This window comes from Saccoglossus kowalevskii, chromosome 22 (genome assembly GCF_978046115.1).
Source record: "Saccoglossus kowalevskii chromosome 22, keSacKowa6.1, whole genome shotgun sequence".
NCBI lineage: Eukaryota > Metazoa > Hemichordata > Enteropneusta > Harrimaniidae > Saccoglossus > Saccoglossus kowalevskii.
Genome location: NC_140662.1, coordinates 20,348,617 through 20,373,468, shown reverse-complemented (window position 1 = coordinate 20,373,468; position 24,852 = coordinate 20,348,617). Strand labels below are relative to the sequence as shown.

Genomic DNA, 24,852 nt, shown 5'->3' with positions numbered 1-24,852 from the left:
CTACAATATATTTGTCTATTATTATGAATTACTGAATAGAAAAAGTGTTTACTTAGTAATCTGGCAACACCACTGCCAATATAAAAATGCTATTGTATGTGTGGCACTGACCAAAATACATCCTTGACCTCTACGAACCTTCTCTTTGATACATAAATATGTACATTTCACAATTATGTTTATAAATGTATTTTCTTTATTAATTTACATTATTAGATGTTTGTAGAAGATAAAAACTTAATTTCATATTCTTAGTGATTACATTCGTTTTTACATCAATGATATGACCATGGCCACGTATTGTCATATGTTCGTTTGTCGCGTATTTGTTTTTGTAATTTTCGATTTGTAATTTAATTTCATGGGATATGCTTATTTATTTCGACTGATGGTATAATTTAATTATTCTATAATGTACATAAAAATGGTTTACCAAATATTCCTAACTGAACACACCCTACCGAAATTATCAAACTTCTTCAACATTGCAATACCAAAACACACAAAGCAAATGTAATTCAATCACGTGGACCAGAATGCAATTAGTCGAAAATGTTAATATTCAGTAGATCAATTGTTAATTTTTGGAATAATGACAATTTTAAATAAATGTAGGAAGACCGTAGTTTGAACTCGTGTACACGCATAGAACATTACTCATTACTCATTCATAGACGCGATGGTGCATTTTCTATGACCAAAGATCGGGAAATATCTCGTATTGTCCTGCAGCCTGTAATGAAACAATGAAATTAATCAGTACACTTGATGGTCGTATTGTCGCAGTGTATTGCTATTCTACACACATGACCTCAATAAATGTTTGCATTGTATTAGGCAGCCGGAGAAATCACAATGTCAATCAAGATACCATTTCAAGGGAATGCAAACTTGAAATTCCTACTGTTTTATGTCTAATATTACTCTTATAATATATTAATTAAGTTCTAATAGTTGTATGATCATGGAAAATAAATTTAACGCATAAACGTGTTCTTAGCTACCTCTTGCTACCTAGCCTATTGCAAGGTCGCTAAGCTAATGAAAAATCCATATATTTACATAAAACAATCATGGCGACGTTACCACGGGCTAACATACAGCGGTTTTGTGACTGCACGCAGTCATCGTTCGTTCAAGCGATTTTTCCTCCTGGATGTCCTTCTTGTCACAGATGAGGCTTCACATTTGTCAGTTTATGAGAATTGATATCGTTTTTAATCTAAAGTCTAAAGAAAATTTATGTTGCAAAATTCGATTAGTATGAATAACAATGTGAGTAGTTACCTGATAGTGTCATTGCTAAACTGAACTCTTCTTTTAGTATCTGGAGAATGTTCTTGACACCTTGTTCACCCTGAGTTACAACAAAGCACACTACTGTACAATCCGTTATTCTCACTGGAATTTCATTTCATTATTTTGAGCATATTCACGGCTGGGTTTTCAGTTTACGAGTTTGTCAGCAAAATAACTAGTTTTGTTGTTATTTCACATGTTTTCCCTAATTTAATTTTAAATATGGCTGTAACAAATTGTATGTACATAGTATACTTGCACTGTTTTTCCAATTATAACATGCAGATAATAAAACAATAATTTGACTCGATGATAAAAAGTATATATCATTGCTTAAACAATACAATATGCAAAAAAGGTTAAAATGTCAGTCCGATTACTCACACTATGCACTAATCCAAAGACGATTGGTCTACCAATGAAGACAGCCTTAGCACCAAGAGCCAATGCTTTCAATACATCAGTACCTGTACGAACACCACCATCCATGTAGACTTCTATTTTATCACCTACAGCCCTGGATATCCCTGCTAACACATCTATCTGCGGAGAATGGAATTTCTTGAAATTAAACTCTCTTAAAACAGTAAATACTACCGCAAATAATTTACAGGAAAACAAGATGGCGATGTGAAGACATCCAAATCGCCACAGGCTGGAATAAATCATTCTGAGAGGGACGTTCACAGTTTATAACTAATAAAACAACTGACAATGCTTCATTCATATACATTTATATAACGCATATTGTGAAATATAATGCCTGTCTTAAGTTTGATTTATTTTGATTTATTATAATATTCAATTCACTGGACACCTGGTAAATTCCTAGCATATTTTAGACGTCCTGGTAAGCACCAATGTGACAATAATGCAATAGAGTCGCATTATACACGGCTCAGACACACGTACAGTGAACTAAACCCGTTAAAACACTCTGGCCCGCGTCACCAATAATTAAAATTTCTGTGTCTTGGCTTATAGATCAACCATTGCCATACTGTCTCCCTTTGAAATAAAAGTCACTAGCTGCCCATTTTGGTATAGACGGTATTTGTTAAGTGGACGGGAAGTCTTACTAGTACCCCGAGACATGTGTTGCGAAAAACCGCTTAACTGGCAGTGCCAACAATTGTTACAGGTATCCCAGGACTGATTCGGTAAATACGATTTCGAGGAAGTAGCACAAATTCAATCTAAATCTCATTTTGTAAAATCAAACAAACACCTTCACAATCGGGTATTTCTATCATCGTATATAACGCTAAGATATTCATAATCTATAAACATTCACGTTGTTGCTACTTTACAGCTACAGTCGCTAATTGTCATATGACGCGCGCCCTCGATTGATAAAATAATGGAAATGCACTGGGCAGTTGTCCGTGGTAGTATCATCACACAAGCGCATTTTACATATACGTGAACATATTTGTTTGGTTGTTATGACATTCGAATTTTAATGCTACATTATATATGTCAACCAGACCAATTAATGATGTTGATGAGTTATCCAGTCTCACGAGATTTGAGACTTACCGTTGCTGGTACACTATCTAACTGTCTCCCACCATGGTTAGATACCATAATAGCATCCACTTTACGTTCCACTGCAATCAATGCATCTTCAACTGTCATAATGCCTTTGAGTATTATGGGTAATTTGGTTATAGACTTTATCCAATCAATGTCAGTCCACGTTGCACTTGGAGTTGTGCAAGAAACTTCATCAAGATTCTTAATGATTCCCTGTAAAATATATGTGTATTAATCTTCTAGACATTACAGATTATGTGTTGTGAACATTTATAGATTGGGATGTGAGTTATTTTATATTTAGCAATGCGTTGGGCAAACAGACATGATCTATCAGTCAGTCGAATTCGTTCATGTGTGACCACCAGAATGCTGTGTTCTATCTTGAAACGTAATACTGATATCATCTATAGTTTATTACGCAAACTAAATCATACCACTTCCTCCAATGTGAAGGTAAAAGAATGTCGTTACGTTTGCGATCTCAGTTTCATCACACAATAATACAATTAACAAAACTTACCCTCTCCAAATATGTCATGAAATTAGCCACAGTCGAGTCTTTACCAACACCACTACCAGTTACACGGGCCAGTCTTCGTTTATTACCAACTTTACAGTTATCGACAGTGACAACAATGCCTTTGCACCCCGCACGTTCGGCCCTCAAAATCATATCTTCGGTTAAACGTGGGTTAGACCAAACATAGATGTCCATCCATTTCACGCCATCCGGACGAATCGAACAAATTTCTTCGAGAGACAGCGTACTGATATTACTGAGTATCATGCAAGTTTTGAAATTTGCTGCAGCTGTAATACAATATAGTGAGTGTAACTGTAAGTAATTGACTTATTTTTATGTGTTTACTACAAATTTAATGGTTGTTAGGATCTATATTGGAAGATAATATATATGGTAGTTTCAGATATCAGAAAATATAGAAATTGTATATACGTGAGGCACTAGTTGCGATTCTCTCCACGTCAAACTGCCCATGCACGCAAATTTGTTTCACCCATGCCTAGTTGTCGTTCCTCGCGGAAAGTGTAAAGTCTAAGAATTTAGTTTACTGTAAAAATGTAATTATTTTAGCAAAGCGCCCTGAAACCGTAAATATGGTTTTCAACATGACTCATTCCTTCATTATACAATAACAAATGATTGTAATATAAAGTTCGTGGGACGAAGATTATGCGCGCTCACAGATTACGTCTGTGTGTGTTTTGGAAGCGGCGTAACTAATAAAACAGTCGTGTCCCTATAATATCAAGCGTATTAAACATGTGTTCATGTAATTATAATGTGTTGCTCGCCAACAAATCTAAACAGAAGAAAATTACAGAATCTCTTCGTAAATCCAATAATGTAGAAAAACTCATAAGATATGTATAACTATCGTCTTTATGGAATAATGTTTCCTACCTCTGGCTGTTCCACCTTCTGCATCAGGATGAGCCCAGCCGTGAAATGCTGTTGGGGATATGGCAATAGGCATATCGATTTCACTGCCAAGAACTGTAGTTTTTAAATCACGGATCGAGACATCTCGCAAAACTCTTGGTCTTAGGCGAATCCTATGAAAACACGAACATTTGTCGATGATTTGATCTTAATAGTCGTCTTTGTTAGTAATGTCATCGGGAATTGATTACGTATGGAGTCCTCCTGCACGCAAGGGAAGGGTAATAGAACAGTGGACGTGATGAAATAATGGAACACTATTTGAAGAGGGGGTAAATATAGTGATTCTGCAGCTCTCAACAAAATCTCGGGGGCCATTTGTATTCAAGGTTTAGTTTCCTGCTCGCGCTAACCTGGTTGGTATTGTCACATGATAAATATGTATCCAAATTGTACAGGCATTGTATCACCCTGAAAAAATATGACTTAATCGAATGGACTATCACGTCCTGAGAAACTTATGAATAGTACATTGTTCTAGGTTAAAATTTACTATAAATTAGTCTAAAACTGTTACACCAAGGCGTAGATGATTTGTTATGGACATTTATAAATATTTATAAAACATTCATCTCGGACCTTCATTCAAATCCAAAGATGATACTTTCATTGACTGTAACTATAGTAAGCATTTTGTAACGCCTATTGCCCATGAGACTTTCCGGGGTTTCTACGACCACTGGCGGATTTACTGGTATAATGACACACAAAATTCACAAACACATATGTTCCATTCAATTTGTTTAAAATGCTTGAAATTGAAGCGATCCGTTCACTGAAATTAAATTGAAAGTATAAAACTACAAATGGTACCATCATCGTTTGGCACGGAACATTAAATTGCAAAAGAGAGCCAGTGTTAAAAGAGTAGTTAAATTCATTGGACACGTTGTTTTCAATCACTATTTAAAACATATTAACATATAACAATATTTTATATAAAACAAATTCACCTGGTTCAATAATCCTAGACGCAATATCCCGCGACCCGCCGTAGGCGGCAGTATTTTCATTCGAGGTCAATTTTGAATCACCAGGTCATTCCTAAACGCGTAATTAGGACTGAGTCGGGAATCAATTTTGGGTGCCAGAAATCATCCAAAGACGTTTATTTGGGTATAATTTGCGCTGTCAAGACAAAGTTCAGGCTAATAAAATAAGATTGACGACGTTTTCCCATGAGAAAAAAGTGAATTATTTGTTGAAAAAGGCGGAGAAAAATTGATACGCAGAAATCGTGACGTTGACTCTACGCATGCAATGCAGCGTCATGGAAATTGTCTACAGTACACGTACACGCATCTTTCGATGACGTGATTATTTTGCCAGCCAGCCCAGGACGCCGTACAGACATTGTACTAAGGTAAGAGCCTTTGCCCTTTTCTACAAATTTTAATACATTCTTAACAATTGCTTTACCTCTAAAACTCTGCACACCATGCTATGATCATTCAGTGTTTTGTACTAAACGACTCATCGCTTAGCAAAGCCAATTTTCAGGATTTATTGGCACATGATGTCATGAATCAGAGAAACTAATGACCAAAAATAAATATTGCATCGTATATAAATGATGACAGCGATTTACTAGGTCTATGGCCTGTGAACTCATATGATGTGTGTGCACGGTGCGACTAGTAACAATTACCTAACCTACCGGTTCTTCACGGCCACAGTTGTCGCGATGCATCTCAATAAAATAACATCTAAAACCAATTAATGCCGATATGTGTAAATACTTGTACATTAATAGTCTAGTCTATGCAACCAGCAATAATGACATGCAAGAATGGCATTGGCAAAATGATGACCTCGGATGTAGCCATGTCTAGGGGCAAGGATATGATTTATAGTCTTTGCCCATTAATGTAATGTTATAATGTATATGAAGTATGTGATCATGATTAATCTTCATGATCATTTGTGACCACACCATTGATTATTCGGCATAGGCTACCACACACTATAATATTGAGCAGAAAGTCATGCAAGAAATTGCATTTGATTCACCACATTGGCATGGCTGGCTGTTCACTACAAGTTTCTTGTGATTTAGGCGGATTTTTGTCACATGCAAGAAACAGCAAGAGCTGCAATGTGTACATCAGGGGGCTTTTATCATACTTGTGATATTGCTACTGTAGGTAAATGGCCATAGCAGGAATGTACATAACTGTCATTTATTAGGCAGAAACTGATAGGGGCCAATTCCTTGTGCTCACTACATACACATGTACATCAGTGAAGGTTCTTCTGTTGCCAGCTGCCATTTTTGAAATGGTACCACCGATCAACAGTTCATGCCACTCACTTCAACCTTAAACAATGATATGTGTTGTCATTTGTTATTAATTTTATTATTATGGAAATGAGTTACCTTTTTCTAAAATAAACAAAATTTGATAGTAATATCATCATGTAAAAAAAAATTGTTTAAAATGATTGTACTTGATATAGACTGAACATGTTGGGGAAAAAATAAATCTAAAATACACTGTAACCTCAATATAATGAACACCGTTATAATGAACTTCCTGATATAATGAACACATAGCGTGTCTCCCGCTCACAACAAACCCAATGTATTGTGTGCTTCATTATAGTGAACATTTCACTATAACAAACTAATTGTATGTCCCCCGAAGAGTTCGTTATAGCGAGGCTACAGTGTAATAAAATCCCTGCCTAACTACCCAATAGATTTTACTCTAATACTGGAAACACCAAATTTGTTTTTCATTGGCCTCATAATGGTTTGAGATCTTTTTAACATGGTCCACATAAATAATGAGGGATGAACTGGGATTCTGTACAAACAGGTCCATGCATTTACATTCTATGTTTCTGGTTTGATGTTGACTCATTTACAGCCCTGTCATTGGTGATACAAGAAGTTTACTCCTTATAGCATGTGTGTGGGTTGTCTTATGCAAACCAACAATGCTGTTTTTGCACATGGTCAATTCACTCCGATTATATGTCAGTTGACACATTACCATTGCCATGCGATAAATTCATTACTTTTACCGGTTCTATCAGTCTGATGGAATTGATATCATCATTGATAACTCTATGAAGTACAATTACATTCTATATAGTCTCTTTGCACCTACTTGATTTCTTATTCATTCTGAATGGACAGTTGGATGAACATACAATAGCCTTAAAAGTAAGGGGGTATATTTGTACAACACCCTGTAACTTTGCATGATATGGGTCTATAATACTGTCTTGTAAACAGTTAACTACTGGTTTTGTACAGTTTATTGTTGCTGCACATATACTTATTTTTGGCAATATGACTACTACCAAATTGGTCGGTGGTGATACCTATCATTTGGGTCTTCCGTCGACACTTATCTGCTTTTGCACCATGAGTCGTTCCATGCACATCATACCAGATTTAATCATGACACTCCGTTTACAACATTAATTTACCTCATTATAATGTGCATAACCTGTGTTTTCATTGAGAGGATACTTGAATGCACGGTAGTGCTTTCAGCATCCTCTCACTAGTTATTTACAATGTGCCTCAAGATTTAATTTAAGGAAAGTCCAATCATATCCAAAGCATTTCAACAATGTTCTTCTTATTGAACATTCCTCTACTCAACACCTTACTCAAATCATTCATTACAATATATAATCCTTACCACTTGTTTTATTATTTTCTTCCAGGCGAGATAATTCAACCATCACCTGTATCTCCTATTGGTTCAACTTTTTACTTTATTCTTACTCGAATTTTTTTGTAAACTTGTTGTATATTGATGGTTAAGATAAAAAATAAAAACTGTATTTTTTCCTTGTTCATTACAGACGTTTATTCTATTCACACTATTTTTACATGGTTGTCTTCCAACTAGTCATGCTGAGTGATGTCTAATAGCAGCTGGCCAAATTACAATCGAGTGGTGGGTGGGTCACAGTCAAGTACAAATAAGCCATTCACTGCCAAAGAACAAATATAATCATTCTTTCCGATCAAGTACTTTAACCCTCTTGATTCAAATGACATAGCCAAAAGACGTAAGACATCACCTACTTCGTATAACACACAACACTATATTCACATAATTGTTCATACATGTATACATTGTCACAGCGAAATCAATTACATAAATTTACCAACAGCTCCAGCAAATCATCTGCCCATATTAACTATAGCCTCTTTTGTAATCCCTCTAATACTTATATTTTGTGTTTCAATCACATAATGTTAGTCCAAAAATGTCAGCTTCTATTATTTGAACACAATCCTATTATCAAGGTCACGTTTGTGTTGCGCTGGTCCCGCTAACTCTGGATTAAATCTATTGTTTCTGTCACATACATCAAAAGCCATGTTTACCCTCGCTCTTAAGTTTTTCAGTGTGATGTCATAAGACGAAATGGTGCGCTCTCATTGGTCAATAACTACCTCGAGAATTCCACATATCAAACGATGACACCAGTTCAGATCCTGTGCTTTGCATAAACACGAACACAACGAGTTCTTGTATGCAAATCAACAAATGTAATATATATACAAAATCACTTTAAGAAGGATGCATATCAATGGTGTTTTCAGTGTTAGAATAGCTAAAAAGCAAAAAATGAGAGAGGGGGGTCGCGTGGAAAGGACTCTGAGTGTGACTCTGAGTGTGACTCTGAGGTCGTGTGACTTGCTCATTGTGTTTATATCAACCTGGGCACATAAACCAGAAAACAAGAAATACTAGCGTATACCTACGATTAGACGATTATATAATAATCAGAACTCTCATAACAAACTTTCCTAATATACACCCTGCAACAAAAATGATAGAATATTTTCCTCCACTGTACGTTTTCAGAAACACCTCACCAGCGTACGCAACGGAAGTGTAAACCGCCATTACCTATTTAACATATATCAATATTGCACGAATAAACATGTATTTCTCTGTCCTAGAACTACCTTTAAAGTGAATTTGGTATACCACTGGCGAGTATACCACTCAAGTCTATTGCACGTGTGTACATGTCGAGAAACTGATCCCAAATCTTATGGTATACGCGGCCTATGTATTCCTTAATCAAAGTATAGTTGTAATACCATACTTCACTATTGCATTAGGGGGTCGAAGTCCACTGTTTTACATGCTATATCAGAATTGTGTCGGGTGATTAGGGACACAGACACGCGTTTGTGTGAATGCACTTAAACCACGTGTCACATACCTTCTTAATGATCTCCTATTATCTTCCAACGTAGTTTCATCGTCAGCTCCAGAGCTATAGTAGCTCCAGACTTTCAGAGACGCGTATTTTTCAGCATGTTTTTCATAATCATCCAGACAAACTAGTTGATGATTGAGTGCCATTGTAGACGGATTATTTTGATAGATAAGGTTGCTAAAGCAATTTATTGCTAAATACATTTAACAGCTAGCAGATCATCATGGTTGAAATGCCACGTGTGTGGTAATCGAATGAGTACTGGAACGAGTATTTTTTTTAAGTCGTTTATCTTATTTAGGATTCAAACTTCTGTCTGTGTAACACTACGGGGTAAGTATGTTAGACGTCAATGCAATCATTTATTTATTTATTTATTTATTTATTTATTCGTCGTCATGTGTTAGTTAAAGCGGGGGAGTCGTCACCTGCACATGCGTCAGAAGGCCATAGCGTGTCATTGTTTACAAACAAGCGTCTACCCATGAGCCTTTGAGGTTTTAGCGTGTGTTGTTATCGTCGCTTTGGACTCAATTCCCGCGCGTGCGCAAGGGACGACCCTCCCGCTTTAACAGATCGCAGTGTCAGTGGCTTTGACACCCCCCCCCCACGGTAGGGTCCATATATTGTATATATTGTAATACAATCTCAGATATCACTCAGGACCGACTGAACGGAGGGCCCTATGTTACATGTGACACGTTGATGCAATCATGGAGGAATATATTATGAGGTTATTACGAGGATATATCAAAGTATGCACGAAGACAGTACAGCGGCAGTATCGACCGACGCGCACTGTCTTCGTGTATACTTTCAGGTATCCTCGTAATAACCTTATTATTATACAAACTGTTCCTTCCAATGATACATCATAGGAATGCCGAAATCCAAAAAGTTAGGAACAGAATCAGGGAACTTCTTTGTGTGGAGTCCTGTCAAACCCTGGTGGCAGCCATGTTTGTTTTTTATTATTAGAGGACACTTACGCGCGTAACCATTCCATATTAGGAATTCGCATTTCCTTATATGATAGGATAAAAATACCTCGTAAAATACCGCAAAATTATGGCACGCTGTAACGTATGGCGTTACGGCGACAGATGTATAATAATGAAATATATGAAAATATAATAAAATAGACGAAACCCGTTAATGTGTATCACGTTCTTTACTGGAATGTCGTGTTTATACTGTTACATCATAACTACTGAAGTGTTTTTTTTTTCTTGAATATTTACGTTTCTCGGATGCTTCAATGTTAACCTAATTGTTATACGGATAATAAATCAAAAGTGTAACAGTAAGAACTCTTCTGATCCTCAAAGTCGGCAATATAAATTCTTTTCCATGACAATACTCTCATTAATGTCCTTGATTGTTCTGCAACCTGTAAAATACCACACGAAGACATGAGATACTAATAGCCCGCAATGGGCAATTAAATTCAGGCTGTTCTATTGTCACTCTCAATTTACGGCTACGCTAGTTACATAGTGTAGAGAAACTGGGATAATTCACGTACAGATGGGTTAGAAATACGTAGGAGAAATAAGCTAATCATTCAGCGGGAAAAACGCTGTTCACAACGACGAGAATGCGCGGTACACTGGGAACAAGACACCGACTATACATCACACCACACGCGGCATACAGTCCTAGTATCCCCTATCAACATAAAAGTCATTCTTTCATACCACACATACAGAGGTCAATTAAATGGACAGTATGCATAAATGTCATTCTCCTTTATGCCTAACTACTGTATGTTGCCAAGGTTTTTTATTCTATATGCGAGTCCAAAATTCAATTTATAAGTATGGTCTCGTGTGTAGGTGAGTGTAATTTATACAAAAGTACGGTGACCCACGTATACAATCAGTCTGCTACTTAAAAATCCACCGCCTATTTGGGCAAACCGATCAGCTATACGCTCTGTAAGCTCTGACTCTATAGCTAATCGAGTATGTTAAACAACAGAGTAGACGTCTGACTCAGATATATAAATTTGGTGCAGATAGGACGTGTCATACTTTCGGACCATTATATTTACAGGTCGCAGGTTACACTTGCCAATCAATTTTTAAGTCATTACTTGCCTGATAATGCCATTGCTAAGCTCAACTCGTCTTTCAAAATCTGCAAGACGTTTTTGACACCTTCTTATGGAAAAATAAATGTGAGACAATGGTGTCATATCAGTCACTCATTAGTATTTAACAAGTGTTGTTAGATTTTTTTATATGACAACATGACACATTGTACATTGATGTACTCATTGTGGTACGTTTTACGACAAGTTTTTGAATCCTATTAAATTAATATGTTGTTACGTGTTTTACTTCTTAGAAACTATGAATGAAGATATCCAAGAGGAACAATTGGTGTTATAAGTGATTACATACGACATATAACACACATATTTATTGCATTATTACTTATAATATAAATCACCTTGTACACCAAGCCGTATATAACTGGTCTACCAATAAAGACAGCCTTAGCACCAAGAGCCAATGCTTTCAATACATCAGTACCTGTACGAACACCACCATCCATGTAGACTTTTATTTTATCACCTACAGCCCTGGATATCCCTGCTAGCACATCTATCTGAGCAATAAAGCGGGGAGAATACTGTAATGACATAACTTTGACTTGCGTGTTGCTTTCACATATTTGTGAATGCGTGAATAATCATTATTAATAGTCATTATGTACAAAACACGTACGTCTTTATTATATTACTTACCGTGGCTGGTACACCATCTAACTGTCTCCCACCATGGTTAGATACCATAATAGCATCCACTTTATGTTCCACTGCAATCAATGCATCTTCAACTGTCATAATGCCTTTGAGTATTATGGGTAATTTGGTTATGGACTTTATCCAATCAATGTCCGCCCACGTTGCACTTGGATCACTACATTTCACTTCATCCACGTATGTTGCTTCATTCATAATACCCTTGAACATAACAAACAGCATTGCAATTCACAAATGTATAAGTTAATTGTAAGTTGGACTGCAAAAATATCCTGTTCGATCTCGATTACAATTACTGTAATTAATAAATCGAGAAATTTGAAAACTTATTTTTAAAAATAATGATCCCAAATTATACATGTATATATCAATTACGTTTGTGTATATTTATTACCTTTGTATTATTTGAAATGAAGTTAACTATAATATACATTTACTAAAACAATTCATGACATGTTCTCGTTGGTTATAATGTCGTTTTTAATAAATATTAGAAATATAGTTTCTCAATTGCAGTTTGATATTGTGCAAATCCTTTTTTACTAGCCTTTACAAAATATTCATGTCTTTATTATTAATAATCTACTACAACCGTCATATATGGACTGATTGCATCGATGTATCGACCACATACAAATGATGATGCTTATTGTTGTAAACATTATACATATGGCTTACATTTTTGCAGTATATTTCAAAGTTAGCAATAATCGCATTTCTTGGTACAATATCCCCAGGTACATATGCCATTTTTCGCCTGAACCCAACATGGCAGTTATCGACTGACACAACAATGCCTTTACATCCAGCTTGTTCCGCTCTTTGTACCATGTCCTTAGTTACACGTGGGTTAGGCCAAAGATAGATATTCATCCATTTCGTACCTCCGGGGTGAGCACAACAAATGTCTTCAAGCGATAACGAACTTGCAGGGCTGAGTACCATACATGTATTAAACGTCCCCGAGGCTGAAACATTGAATTGTAATTTTAAGATTGAAGAAAAAATAAACATATATATTTATATATTGTTTTTATATTGTTTATTATTCGACCTGTTCTGTAATTCTAACTTCTAAACATTTCCTACCTTTGGAAGTTCCTGCATCAGCGTGCGGATGGGCCAATCCTTGAAATGCTGTTGGAGATATGCAAATTGGTATGCCGATTACACTGCCTAGTATTGTAGTTTTCAAGTCTTGTGTAGACACGTCCCTCAACACTCTTGGTTTTAGACAAATTCTTTAAATAAAAGAAAGAAAACGTGTACTCAGTGATTTAGAAAACGATACGAGAAAATCAGCTACAAAGATAGATAAAACAATTTTTTGTCCGACAGATTGATATTGAAATATTGATAGAAATATTATAATTTTTAACGGAACGTATCTGACTAGGCATTCAAGATCAAAATGTCATGGCAAACATTTCAAAAATAGTTAATATACATCTGGCAAAAATTGACAAAATAAGGGTTAGCCTTAATGTGATAAAACACTCATTTATTCACTTATATCCATAAAATAAGTATATTATAAATAATCCAATTAAACACACATCAAAACACCTTAAAACTGGCCTACATTTTGCATGTACGTTTTCCATAACTTTTCTTTTCACATATATCAATGTTGCCGATAACACGAGACTACACGAATATACTTTCTCTATCCAATATAGAACTTAAAAATGAAGTTGGTTTAATATTTATTAATAACCATCACTGAAGCGAGTCTATTGTGCATGTGTACATGTCGCGAAACTGGTTCGATCTCATAGTATAGGCGAACTTTGGGTCGAAGTCCAATGTGTTAATGGTGTACAGGTAATTTGGGACATATATTTGTACCCACTTAAGGGATTGGTCAGTTACTTCGGCCTAGGGGGGGGGGGGCAGATTACATTTTGCCAGCTGTTGACCCACCCCCTATCAAATAAAAAAAAGTGGATAACCCCCCCCAAAAAAAAAACATTATATTTTAGAACTTAAAACATGCTGACCCCCCCCCCTAAAAAAACAAAGAAACATTAACAGTTTTGGCTTTGAAATGATTACAAAATGTATTATATGTGCATTGAAAATATCATGGTTTGCCATAATTTTTAGCGTTTGCATTTAATAGACCTTAGGAGGGGAGGGGAAGCATAAAGCCAAAAAAATGACTACAGAAAAGGCTGTAGGAAGGAGGGAAATCTATGTTGCTAAAAATAGTAAATAAAAGCAAAGCTGTGGAGTACTCACTCGATATACGCCCTTATATTTTAATTTATATATCAGCATTTTCACAAATTTTACTTTTAACTGTCACTGCTCTTTGTACTAATTGCTGTGTTGTCTTTCTGTCTCCTGTTATAATTGGATAAATCCAGTAAATAACTTATGCAATGGTGAGTGACTTAAGACTTTAAATAAAATAATCTGATATCAGCAGCACATGGACTTGGGATGTGTTTAAAACTTAACTGTTAATCGGGGTTCTAGCCGCATTGCATAATCTGTTAGTTATTTGGCAACGTTAACCTCAAAATATTTAGCCTATAACATTTTTTGCATCAACAAATTTATAGGCAATATAGGTAATAGTTATTATTAAGAACACATTTGTATGATTAACTTTTTTATCGTTTGTTCTGAAATAATTTTTTTATAAATATATGCATGAGCGTGTGTGAACTCTGTAAAACATGATATCAAAAACAGGGTGACCCCCCCCCTATTCGCACAATCAAAAACAGGGTAACCCCCCTACTGATCCACTGCCCCCCCCCCCAGGCCGAAGTAACTGACCAATCCCTAAATAAGATACATACCTTCTAAATGATCTCCTATTATCTTCCAACGTAGTTTCATCGTCGGCTCCAGAGCTATAGCAGCTCCAGACCTTCAGAGATGTGTGTTTTTCAGCATATTTTTCATAATCGTCCAGACACACCAGTGCCATTGAGTGCCATTGTAGACGGATTATGCTTATCGCTAATGAGAGGGCAGAAATCACACTGGGTAGGGGGTTCTTTCACTGCTAGTATGGGGTAGACAATACAATAGTACTGGAAATGAAAGACACATACATCATATCAAGTTAAAGCTCCTGGCTCTAATACATCTCAAAATAATTACACGAAACAAAGCATAGAAAAATACAATGAATACATTCACTAAGCTAGGGGGTTGCGTAGGTAAGTGTGCATTGGTGATAACTCACAGTTCCAGGAAATGGATGACAGTCAATGGCTTCTGCAACACAACAACGAAGAAATACGGGAGTCTTGCTTGCAAAGGAATCCTGTTATTCTGGGGAGAACACCGCTCAAAGCAGGGAATTGCTGAGCACTCATACAAGGGCACGGTTCTAGAAGCCGTACCTACACACGAATTGATGACGTCACAAATGTATGACCTTCAAACGGGGTCGTTTCCTCGGTATATACTAATTGGTATATAAAAATTACAATAAAGATACTTAAGACATTAAACACAAGGTAAAACAAATCACATGACAATATAATGATAACAACAGTAATAAATCCTTGCCTAACAGTTGAACAGAACGATCATAAAGTCAGTCGGGTAACGCCAAGGGTCACGCCGTGTGGTTGAAACTGGGTCATGGCGTGACAGGTGAGGAAGACATCATTAAACACTCACAAAATCACAATAAAACGGGGAAGTGGTTGCATATTACGGCGTAGCCAACATGGGAAATGAAAAACCGCCCAATACAAACGACGCAAAACTGAATGAATAAATAATAGTAAAATAACTTACGTCTTAAACTGGCAGACGCGCAATTAGTTCAACAGTTTCCAGATTGTGACAAGCCATGGAGCTATTTTTTAGCTCCATGATACAGCCCAGAACACGTCAGAATAGTAAAAAAAGTCAGCTAATGTCAGTTGCCCGTGCCATGAGAGTCGGCCACAGAACCAAAACAATCTGTCAGCCTTCGCCGCCCACAGCATCAATATGATTTTATTATTGCAATAGCATAGAAATGAACACTAAATGCTATCGAACCTGAAACCAAAGTAACCGTCCGATCAAAACGACCTGAGCCTATAAAAATCGAGTCTTATCTCCTTTGCGTTTCAGATCAACAGGAAGTCGGGGCCAATCTACCATGATTGTTCGCTTATCATCAATTCACAAAGGTCAAAAACGTTTTTAAACATGAATTTAACGACGAACGTTTTTGAAACGAATCAATGTTCTCGTTATCTCTGGTGCGACTGCAGTCTTAGGAACAAACTTGAAGGACTGTAAACAAACTGGGAAGTTCTTATTACTAAACAAGTACAGGACGACGAAGCTTAGATATCCAGGAACCAACACATACCAAAAATTATATCTCAAAAGTGAATATTTGTGGTGTATTTTAAGTCTAACCGGACCATAAGTTGGAATTCGTTAGTACTCTAAATATCCAAATTTATTTTAGTATAATGTAGTAACAACTTGCAATGATGGAAGTTGACCAAGCACGAGTTCTTACACCTAAATAAGTATCAAATATTTGTCCACACATTTATTCTATCAATTTAACAACCTTGTAGAGGTGGAAATTAATTAAACGACAGGTATTTACTCACAAATATATCGTCAATATTTGTCCACACATTTATTCTCTCAATTTAACAACTTGCAATTGTGGGAATTAATCAAACGCCACTTGTCTACACCAAAATAAGTTTCAAATATTTTTCAACACATTTATTTTCACAATTTTACAATTTGTAATGGTGGAAGTTTATTAAACACGACTTTTGTACACCAAAATAAGTCTCAAATATTTGTCTACACATTTATTCTCTTAATTTAACAGCTTGTAATTGTGGGAATTAATCAAATGCTACTTGTCTACATCAAAATAAGTTTCAAATATTTGTCCACACATTTATTTTCACAATTTAAGAACTTGTAATTGTGGGAATTAATCAAACATGACTTGTTAACATCAAAATAAGTATTAAATATTTGTTGAGACATTTATTCTCTCAATTTAACAACTTGCAATTGTGGGAATTAATCAAATGCGACTTGTCTACACCAAAATAAGTTTCAAATATTTTTCCACACCTTTATTTTCACAATTTCACAATCTGTAATGGTGGAAGTTAATTAAACGCTACTTTTGTACACCAAAATAAGTCTCAAATATTTGTCCACACATTTATTCCCTCATTTTAACAACTTGTAATTGTGGGAATTAATCAAACGTGACTTGTCTACACCAAAGTAAGTTTCAAATATTTGTCCACACATTTATATTTACAATTTAACAATTTGTAATGGTGGAAGTTAATTAAACACGACTTTTGTACACCAAAATAAGTCTCAAATATTTGCCAACACATTTATTCTCTCAATTTAACAACTTGTAATTTTGGGAATTAATCAAACACGACTTGTCTACACCAAAATAAGTTCAAATATTTGTCCACACATTTATTTTCACAATTTAACAACTTGTAATTGTGGGAATTAATCAAACATGACTTGTCTACACCAAAATAAGTCTCAAATATTTGTCCACACATTTATTTTCACAATTTAACAACTTGCAATTTTGGGAATTAATCAAACGCGACTTGTCAACACCAAAATAAGTTTCAAATATTTGTCCACACATTTATTTTCACAATTTAACAACTTGTAATTATGGGAATTAATTAAACGTGACTTGTTTACATCAAAATAAGTATTAAATATTTGTTGAGACATTTATTTTCACAATTTAACAACTTGTAATTGTGGGAATTAATCAAACGCGACTTGTCTACACCAAAATAAGTTTCAAATATTTGTCCACACATTTATTTTCACAATTTAACAACTTGTAATTGTGGGAATTAATCAAACGCTACTTGTTTACATCAAAATAAGTATTAAATATTTGTTGAGACATTTATTTTCACAATCTAACAACTTGTAATTGTGGGAATTAATCAAACGCGAACACCAAAATAAGTTTCAAATATTTGTCCACACATTTATTTTCACAATTTAACAACTTGTAATTGTGGGAATTAATCAAATGTTACTTGTTTACATCAAAATAAGTATTAAATATTTGTTGAGACATTTATTTTTACAATTTAACACATTTTAATTGTGGGAATTAATCAAACGCGACTTGTCTACACCAAAATAAGTTTCAAATATTTGTCTACACATTTATTTTCACAATTTAACAACTTGTAATTGTGGGAATTAATCAAATGTGACTTGTTCAACACCAGAATAAGTTTCAAATATTTGTCCACACATTTATTCTCGCAATTTAACAACTTCTAGATGTGGGAATTAATCAAACACGAGTTGTTTACACCAAAATAAGTATTAAATATTTGTTGAGACATTTATTTTCACAATTTAACAACTTGTAATTGTGGGAATTAATCAAATGTGACTTGTTTACATCAAAATAAGTATTAAATATTTGTTGAGACATTTATTCTCTCAATTTAACAACTTTTAATTGTGGGAATTAATCAAACGCGACTTGTCTACACCAAAATAAATTTCAAATATTTGTCCACACATTTATTTTTACAATTTAACAACTTGTAATTGTGAGAATTAATCAAATGCGACTTGTCTACACCAAAATAAGTTTCAAATATTTGTCCACTTATTTATTTTCACAATTTAACCACTTGTTAATGGTGGAAATTAATTAAACGTGACTTGTCTATACCAAAATATGTCTCAAATATATGTCCATACTTGTTTAAGCAGTTGACATCAATGCAACTTAACTGCAGACAGTGCACAACCGAGTATCAGTATTGAGCTGGACACTCATGCAAGACAAGATATGAAAGACATTAAAAACATAAACAGCAGCTTCAGTATATCAAGAACTAAAGAATACTACCTCACATGGAAGCAAGTCAAAGCCGACGAGTCCTCGAAGTACGAACACAGATGACAGCTTCCAGTCACATTCAACAACAGAAACAAAAATCATTGATGCTCTCCAAATGGGTCCCTTCTTTTGTATTGGCCACCTAAGGATTGCTAATCCCCTTTTCTAACTCTTGCCCCCAAAATTAATATATCGCCCCTATTTAGAATGCATTGACTCACAAATTAATGAATATTCATGAGCACAGAAACTGCCACGTCATGCCTGTATCACTTGTCTCACAATATCGCTGTCGTGTTAAGCAATTTGATTGTTATTATTGAAAACACTGATTATTGTATTATCGAAGTTTCTTTAATACTGTACTTTATATATTTGATTACATGTACCATTTTTTGCTTTAAACCACGTCTATAAATAGACATGTTGGTGACACAAGTGCGAATGTGATAGAAAACACCACTTTATTACGCATTTCTATAATGATAACTTTCGACCAATGAGGGACATTCCCGCCTAGGGTTCAGAATCCCACCGAGCCTATAAATAGGACGCGCAAGTGTTTCAGCGCTAGTCTTTACCGCGTTGTTGTGTTCAACAGTTGTTTACATATTTCTTTATGGTAAATTCTCCGGTATATCAGTGGATATACTGTATTGATGTAATAAACTACTCTTACGCGTTTATTACTTACGTATTCGTTTTCTGTGATTGATTTGTTTGCATAGCCTGACATTTCTTACTTATTTTGAATATAACCCAGTCTCGAATCATAACCCCACATAAATTTGGTGCCGAGACGACCAGGATTTTGACAAAGTTATACGCTATAAAGTAAGAAACCATGCCGACTTCAAATGCTTCAAATCAATCACAATCCGCCGGTCAACCCGATACTGTAGCTTCTCTCAAGTCGAACAGAAAAGTGCAACGTGGGTTAATGACACGGAACAATAACAAATTGGATGCTCTTCTCAACGATTTTGCCAGCCAGCAAGCCGACAAGAAAATCGCCTTCAATGAAATCTCCGATCTACAGAGAGTCATCGAACGCCGACTCGACAAACTACAAGCCATCGACGAGCAGATTCACCGCCAGATGTCTGTTGAAAAGGTCGCAGACGACGATCGCGAACAAGATATGGAAGAAAGTTCCGAATATATTGATGAACTTTACATTAAATCTCAACAAAACCAACGCCGAATAAATGACATCGACACGCAGAAGCAAGTCTCTTCAACCCCGGGAAACAACGGTCCAAGCGCCGCTTCGCAACAACGTTCGAGTGCACCGGTAAGCACTCACAAACAAGTGAACTTGCCTAAGATAGCTTTGCCTGTTTTTTTCGGGAAATGTGCTCGAGTGGGTGAGTTTTTACGATACCTTTAAGTCGACAATTCATTACGATAAAACCATTAGTGACGTGCAGCGATTCGCGTATTTGAAAGGCGTACTACAAGGCGAAGCCCATTTGCTTGTGTCCGGGCTTGCGCTAACCGACGTGAATTACGCTCATGCAATAACTTTACTACGAGAAAGATACGGACAAAACCACATGATAATTAGTGCACATATGGAAGCACTATGGCAGCTCGAAGCCCCGACCGATGACGTGGACAATCATCTACACTTCAGCGACACCTTGGAAAGTCATATCAGGGGGTTGCAGTCACTCGGAAAGGACGAATCTACTTACGGCGAACTCTTGGTTCCTATTATATTACGAAAACTACCTAAGAATATTTGTGTTCAACTTGCAAGATCGCACGGCAACTCAGCATGGAATATTACTGATCTACGCGCTGAAAGCAGGTATGAACGATGTAAACATTGGGGGTCAAATGTCACGACCTATTTCTGCCTTCCATACGCCTTCTTCCGGTTCTCGCTCACGACAACAACCGAGACTTTGTATATTTTGCAAGGGTTCCCACCACCCCAATGAATGTAATGTTGTCACCGAGCCTAAGAAACGTCTAGAGATTGTCAAACGTGATAGACTATGCTATAATTGTTTGTCAAAACACCTCGTCAGTGACTGTACATCTCGATTTACTTGTAAACATTGTAATAAGAAACATCACTCGTCACTTCACTTTCCGGAACGTACACGTCGACAATCAACAAACCCTAATGTGTATGCGGGTAATAAATCCAGGGGAAGTACATCAAGTGAACAGTCTGGTAATGCTGATTTTGGCCAGGCTAATGGATCTACCTCAACTCAAAACGCAAATGACACACGCGTTCATCTTGCTGCTCCTCGACTCCGCCCATCTACAGGACCAGTTTTATTAAAAACTGCAGTCATACCGATATCCACCGAATCTAATGGGAACTTAGTACATGCCAATGTACTCTTTGATGAAGGAGCCACTCGCACATTTGCTACTCAGAAATTCGCCGAAAAAATATCCCTGAGATCTACAAATAAAGAGAGTGTCAATCTTGCCACGCTGGGTCACCAAGACAAATACCCACGCTCACTTAACACAGGTACTGTAAATTTGCATACATTGACTGGTGACAAAACTGCAATTAACGTACTTCTTATACCAGAGATTTCTGACAATCTCACACATCATGTGAACTCAGACTTGTTGACTTTACCTTACTTACATGACCTCACTTTGGCTCACCCTGTGTCAAGTGATCTGGCCTTTGATATTGATATATTAATTGGTGCAGACTATTATTGGGATCTGATTGGTGATCAAGTAATTAGAGGCTCTGGACCGACAGCAGTGTCTAGTGTGTTTGGTTACTTGTTATCTGGGCCAAAAAACAATGGCCAGACAACTACTAATGCACACGTGTTACATATTATTACTGATACCCGTACTGAGGAAAAGGCCATTGCCTCATACTGGGACCTTGAGACTATTGGTGTAAAAACTGACAAATATGACGAATGTAAACAAACCAAAACAAGCTCTATTACTGACTTTGAACAGTACAAAAACACACACCTGAGACGTGACAATGGTCTTTATGTTGCAAGGTTGCCTTGGAAACCTGAACACGATGATCTTCCAACAAACTTTGATGTAACTGTGAGTCGTACACGAAATATGATACGTCGACTACCTAATGACATTATTGGTGTATATAATCGTCTAATTCATGAGCAAGAAGATAACAATTTCATTGAAATGGTACCCAATGATGATAATTCATCAGGACATTATCTACCCCATCATCCTGTGAGTAAAAACAGTGCAACGACACCCATTCGCATTGTCTACGATTGTAGCTGTAAGAAGGCGCGAGAAACTCGCCTAGTCTAAATGATTGCCTAGAAAAGGGCCCTCCATTGTTGAATGATTCTATTTTGATACGATTTCGTGCTAACCCTGTTGCTATCATTGGTGACATAGAAAAGGCGTTTTTGCAGGTAAAACTAGAACCTGAAGAACGCAAATTTACTAAATTCTTGTGGCTTTCAAACCCAAACGACCTCGAAAGCAATTTTGATACTTACCAATTCAAGTCTGTTTTATTTGGTGCGGCATGCTCGCAATTTATCTTAAATGCTGTGGTAAAGACACATTTGGAACTTTACCCTGATTCGCTTGTTGCAAAAGATTTAAAATCTAACATATATGTTGATGATGTTATTACTGGTGTCAATAATCCTATTGATGCCATCAACTACTATAATACTGCTAACGAGATGATGTCATCAGGTGGCTTTAACCTGCGTTCATGGACGTCTAATTCCAGTGAATTACGCGACTTAGCAAACAAGGACAATAAACATAATGAACATAATAATGTTGGTTTGCTTGGATTGAGATGGGATACGCAACGTGATGAACTTTCATATAAACGCTTTGACATGCCTTCACCCGATCAAATATTGACCAAACGAGACATTGTGAGTGCGACAGCTTCCATTTATGATCCACTTGGCTTGCTGTCCCCAGTACAAGTAAGAGCCAAACTACTTATCCAAACCATTTGGAAATCTAAGATTTCCTGGGATGAGCCTGTTGATGATGAAACTACTGCAAAATGGAATGACATTGCCAGAGATCTGTGTGATGTGACTGATATAAACGTTAATAGATGTTATTTTGATAACCTTTCACTAGATGTAAATAATAACATTTATGAGTTACACACCTTTGCAGATGGGGCTGTCATTTATTTGAGATGCAACAACAAGACGACTATTGTTATGGCTAAAAACAGAGTTTCACCGATGATTACCTTAACCCTGCCACGCCATGAACTGATGGGAGCACTGATTGCTACTCGACTTTGTAAGTTTGTACTTGATACACTTTCACCCAAGCTGAATATTAAACGTTGTGTGTTATGGTGTGATAGCCAGATAGCTCTGAGTTGGATAACTAGTTCCCAGAAATTACCTATATTTGTAGCCAACAGAACGAGAGAAATAACTGCCTTCAATCAAGAATACCGCTATGTGCCTACGAAGGACAACCCTGTTGATCTGCTTACTTGTGGTATCACAGCAAGTGAATTGAAGAATAGTGAACTTTGGTGGACTGGGCCAAAATGGCTTTCTTATATCAACTTGTGGCCTGAAACAGTCTACAAATCACAAATACTACATGTAAATATAAATACACATGACGACACTGACATTACATCTACGATACATGACATAGAAATCCTTGACGATGGCATCACAGATCAAAATAAACAAAGACAGGTAGCCCCAACCTTTGACCCTATGACTCAGTCTGTTGGTATTGAGCGTGTGATTGAGCTACATAAGTACAGTGATGTCAACAAACTTCTGAGAGCGACATCATATGTGATACGGTTTGGTGCTAAAGTGAAAAACAGAACAATGAAACTTTCTGATCCCATTTCAGCCAATGAAATGGACAACTCGGAACTGATGTGGATAAAATTGGTTCAGCATGAAGCTTACCCTGAACTATATACATCTCTTGTAAACAACAACAAAAGTTATCAGCAACTGGTACGTCAACTTGATTTGTTTATTGACAAACAAGGTCTGATACGTTGTGGTGGCAGAATACACAATGCAGACATGGATTATACTCCTAAATTCCCTATACTGCTACCAACTTACCATTACTACACTGCCATGGTAATACGGAATGAACATTCGCGCACTTTACATGGTGGCACTCAAGCGACTGTCACATCCTTGCGACAGCGATACTGGATTCCACATATTCGTCGTGCAGTCAACCAGATTGTAAATAAATGTGTCATTTGCCGGCGAGTTGTTGGGAAATCCTATGACAGACCAATTCCTGCGCCATTGCCAGAATTATGTGTGAAGATGAATCCTCCCTTCAGTGTGACAGGAGTACAATGATGGATGAACATTTTATCTTGTGTCTGAGAAATTAGAACTCTTGACCTAGACTGTATATATATGTTTAAGAACAATGCATTGATGAGAACTATTTGTCATTTCTTGGATACTATTTTTATGGTTCAATTTATTCGATATGTTTATTAATGAATATATGCATTTGGGCGGTGGAGAATGTCGTGTTAAGCAATTTGATCGTTATTATTGAAAACACTGATTATTGTATTATCGAAGTTTCTTAAATACTGTACTTTATATATTTGATTACATGTACCATTTTTTGCTTTAAACCACGTCTATAAATAGACATATTGGTGATACGAGTGCGAACGTGATAGAAAACACCACTTTATTACGCATTTCTATAATGGTAACTTTCGACCAATGAGGG

At 36.3% G+C, this 24,852-nt stretch overlaps 3 protein-coding genes and 1 long non-coding RNA gene across 8 annotated transcripts; 2 read left to right on the top strand and 2 right to left on the bottom strand.

Annotated features, from left to right (window-relative positions):
- Positions 1 to 173: 173 nt before the first annotated feature.
- Positions 174 to 9,648, bottom strand: LOC100368471 (2-Hydroxyacid oxidase 2-like). Its single transcript, XM_002734335.2, has 7 exons — positions 9,506 to 9,648; positions 4,262 to 4,413; positions 3,359 to 3,648; positions 2,839 to 3,048; positions 1,684 to 1,842; positions 1,288 to 1,357; positions 174 to 733 (listed from the first exon to the last, which is right to left on the bottom strand). The coding sequence occupies exons 1-7, from the start codon at positions 9,646 to 9,648 to the stop codon at positions 669 to 671; spliced, it is 1,089 nt and encodes a 362-aa protein (XP_002734381.1). The 3' UTR covers positions 174 to 668.
- Positions 5,369 to 8,315, top strand: LOC144350811 (uncharacterized). The gene is made up of 2 exons (XR_013420352.2): positions 5,369 to 5,663; positions 7,982 to 8,315. It is a non-coding gene; the product is annotated as an uncharacterized LOC144350811 (long non-coding RNA).
- Positions 9,649 to 10,654: 1,006 nt separating the features above from the next.
- On the bottom strand, positions 10,655 to 15,688 carry LOC146729109 (2-Hydroxyacid oxidase 2-like). 5 transcript variants are annotated; one of them, XM_085495564.1, is made up of 7 exons: positions 15,475 to 15,688; positions 15,083 to 15,319; positions 13,362 to 13,513; positions 12,951 to 13,240; positions 12,255 to 12,473; positions 11,957 to 12,115; positions 10,655 to 10,892 (listed from the first exon to the last, which is right to left on the bottom strand). In XM_085495564.1, exons 2-7 carry the CDS (start codon positions 15,211 to 15,213, stop codon positions 10,776 to 10,778), a joined length of 1,068 nt encoding a protein of 355 aa, XP_085351690.1. In that variant the 5' UTR covers positions 15,214 to 15,319; positions 15,475 to 15,688; the 3' UTR covers positions 10,655 to 10,775. The 5 variants fall into 5 exon arrangements, with proteins under 5 accessions (XP_085351690.1, XP_085351691.1, XP_085351693.1 ...); XM_085495565.1 differs by having other exon boundaries at positions 15,083 to 15,245; XM_085495567.1 differs by lacking the exon at positions 15,475 to 15,688 and adding an exon at positions 11,602 to 11,661 and having other exon boundaries at positions 15,083 to 15,436.
- Positions 15,689 to 19,981: 4,293 nt separating this feature from the next.
- LOC146729108 (uncharacterized) lies at positions 19,982 to 24,461 on the top strand. The gene is made up of 4 exons (XM_085495812.1): positions 19,982 to 20,431; positions 20,529 to 20,950; positions 21,174 to 22,341; positions 22,533 to 24,461. The coding sequence occupies exons 1-4, from the start codon at positions 19,982 to 19,984 to the stop codon at positions 24,459 to 24,461; spliced, it is 3,969 nt and encodes a 1,322-aa protein (XP_085351938.1).
- The last annotated feature ends 391 nt before the right edge of the window (positions 24,462 to 24,852 follow it).

Bases quoted from the DNA above. Each gene is read 5' to 3' on its own strand.
- LOC146729109 (XM_085495564.1), bottom strand. From the start codon at position 15,213: ATGGCACTGGTGTGTCTGGACGATTATGAAAAATATGCTGAAAAACAC. The intron at 13,241-13,361 runs GTAGGAAATGTT...TCAATGTTTCAG, and splicing joins TGATGCAGGAACTTCCAAAG to CCTCGGGGACGTTTAATACA. The intron at 12,116-12,254 runs GTAAGTAATATA...TTTATTGCTCAG, and splicing joins TAGATGGTGTACCAGCCACG to ATAGATGTGCTAGCAGGGAT.
- LOC146729108 (XM_085495812.1), top strand. From the start codon at position 19,982: ATGCCGACTTCAAATGCTTCAAATCAATCACAATCCGCCGGTCAACCC. The intron at 20,951-21,173 runs GTATGAACGATG...ACACCTCGTCAG, and splicing joins GATCTACGCGCTGAAAGCAG to TGACTGTACATCTCGATTTA. The intron at 22,342-22,532 runs GTGAGTAAAAAC...GCGTTTTTGCAG, and splicing joins ATTATCTACCCCATCATCCT to GTAAAACTAGAACCTGAAGA.
- LOC100368471 (XM_002734335.2), bottom strand. From the start codon at position 9,648: ATGGCACTCAATCATCAACTAGTTTGTCTGGATGATTATGAAAAACAT. The intron at 1,358-1,683 runs GTGAGTAATCGG...GTTGTAACTCAG, and splicing joins TCTTTGGATTAGTGCATAGT to GGTGAACAAGGTGTCAAGAA. The intron at 734-1,287 runs GTAACTACTCAC...GTTTCATTACAG, and splicing joins TTTAGCAATGACACTATCAG to GCTGCAGGACAATACGAGAT.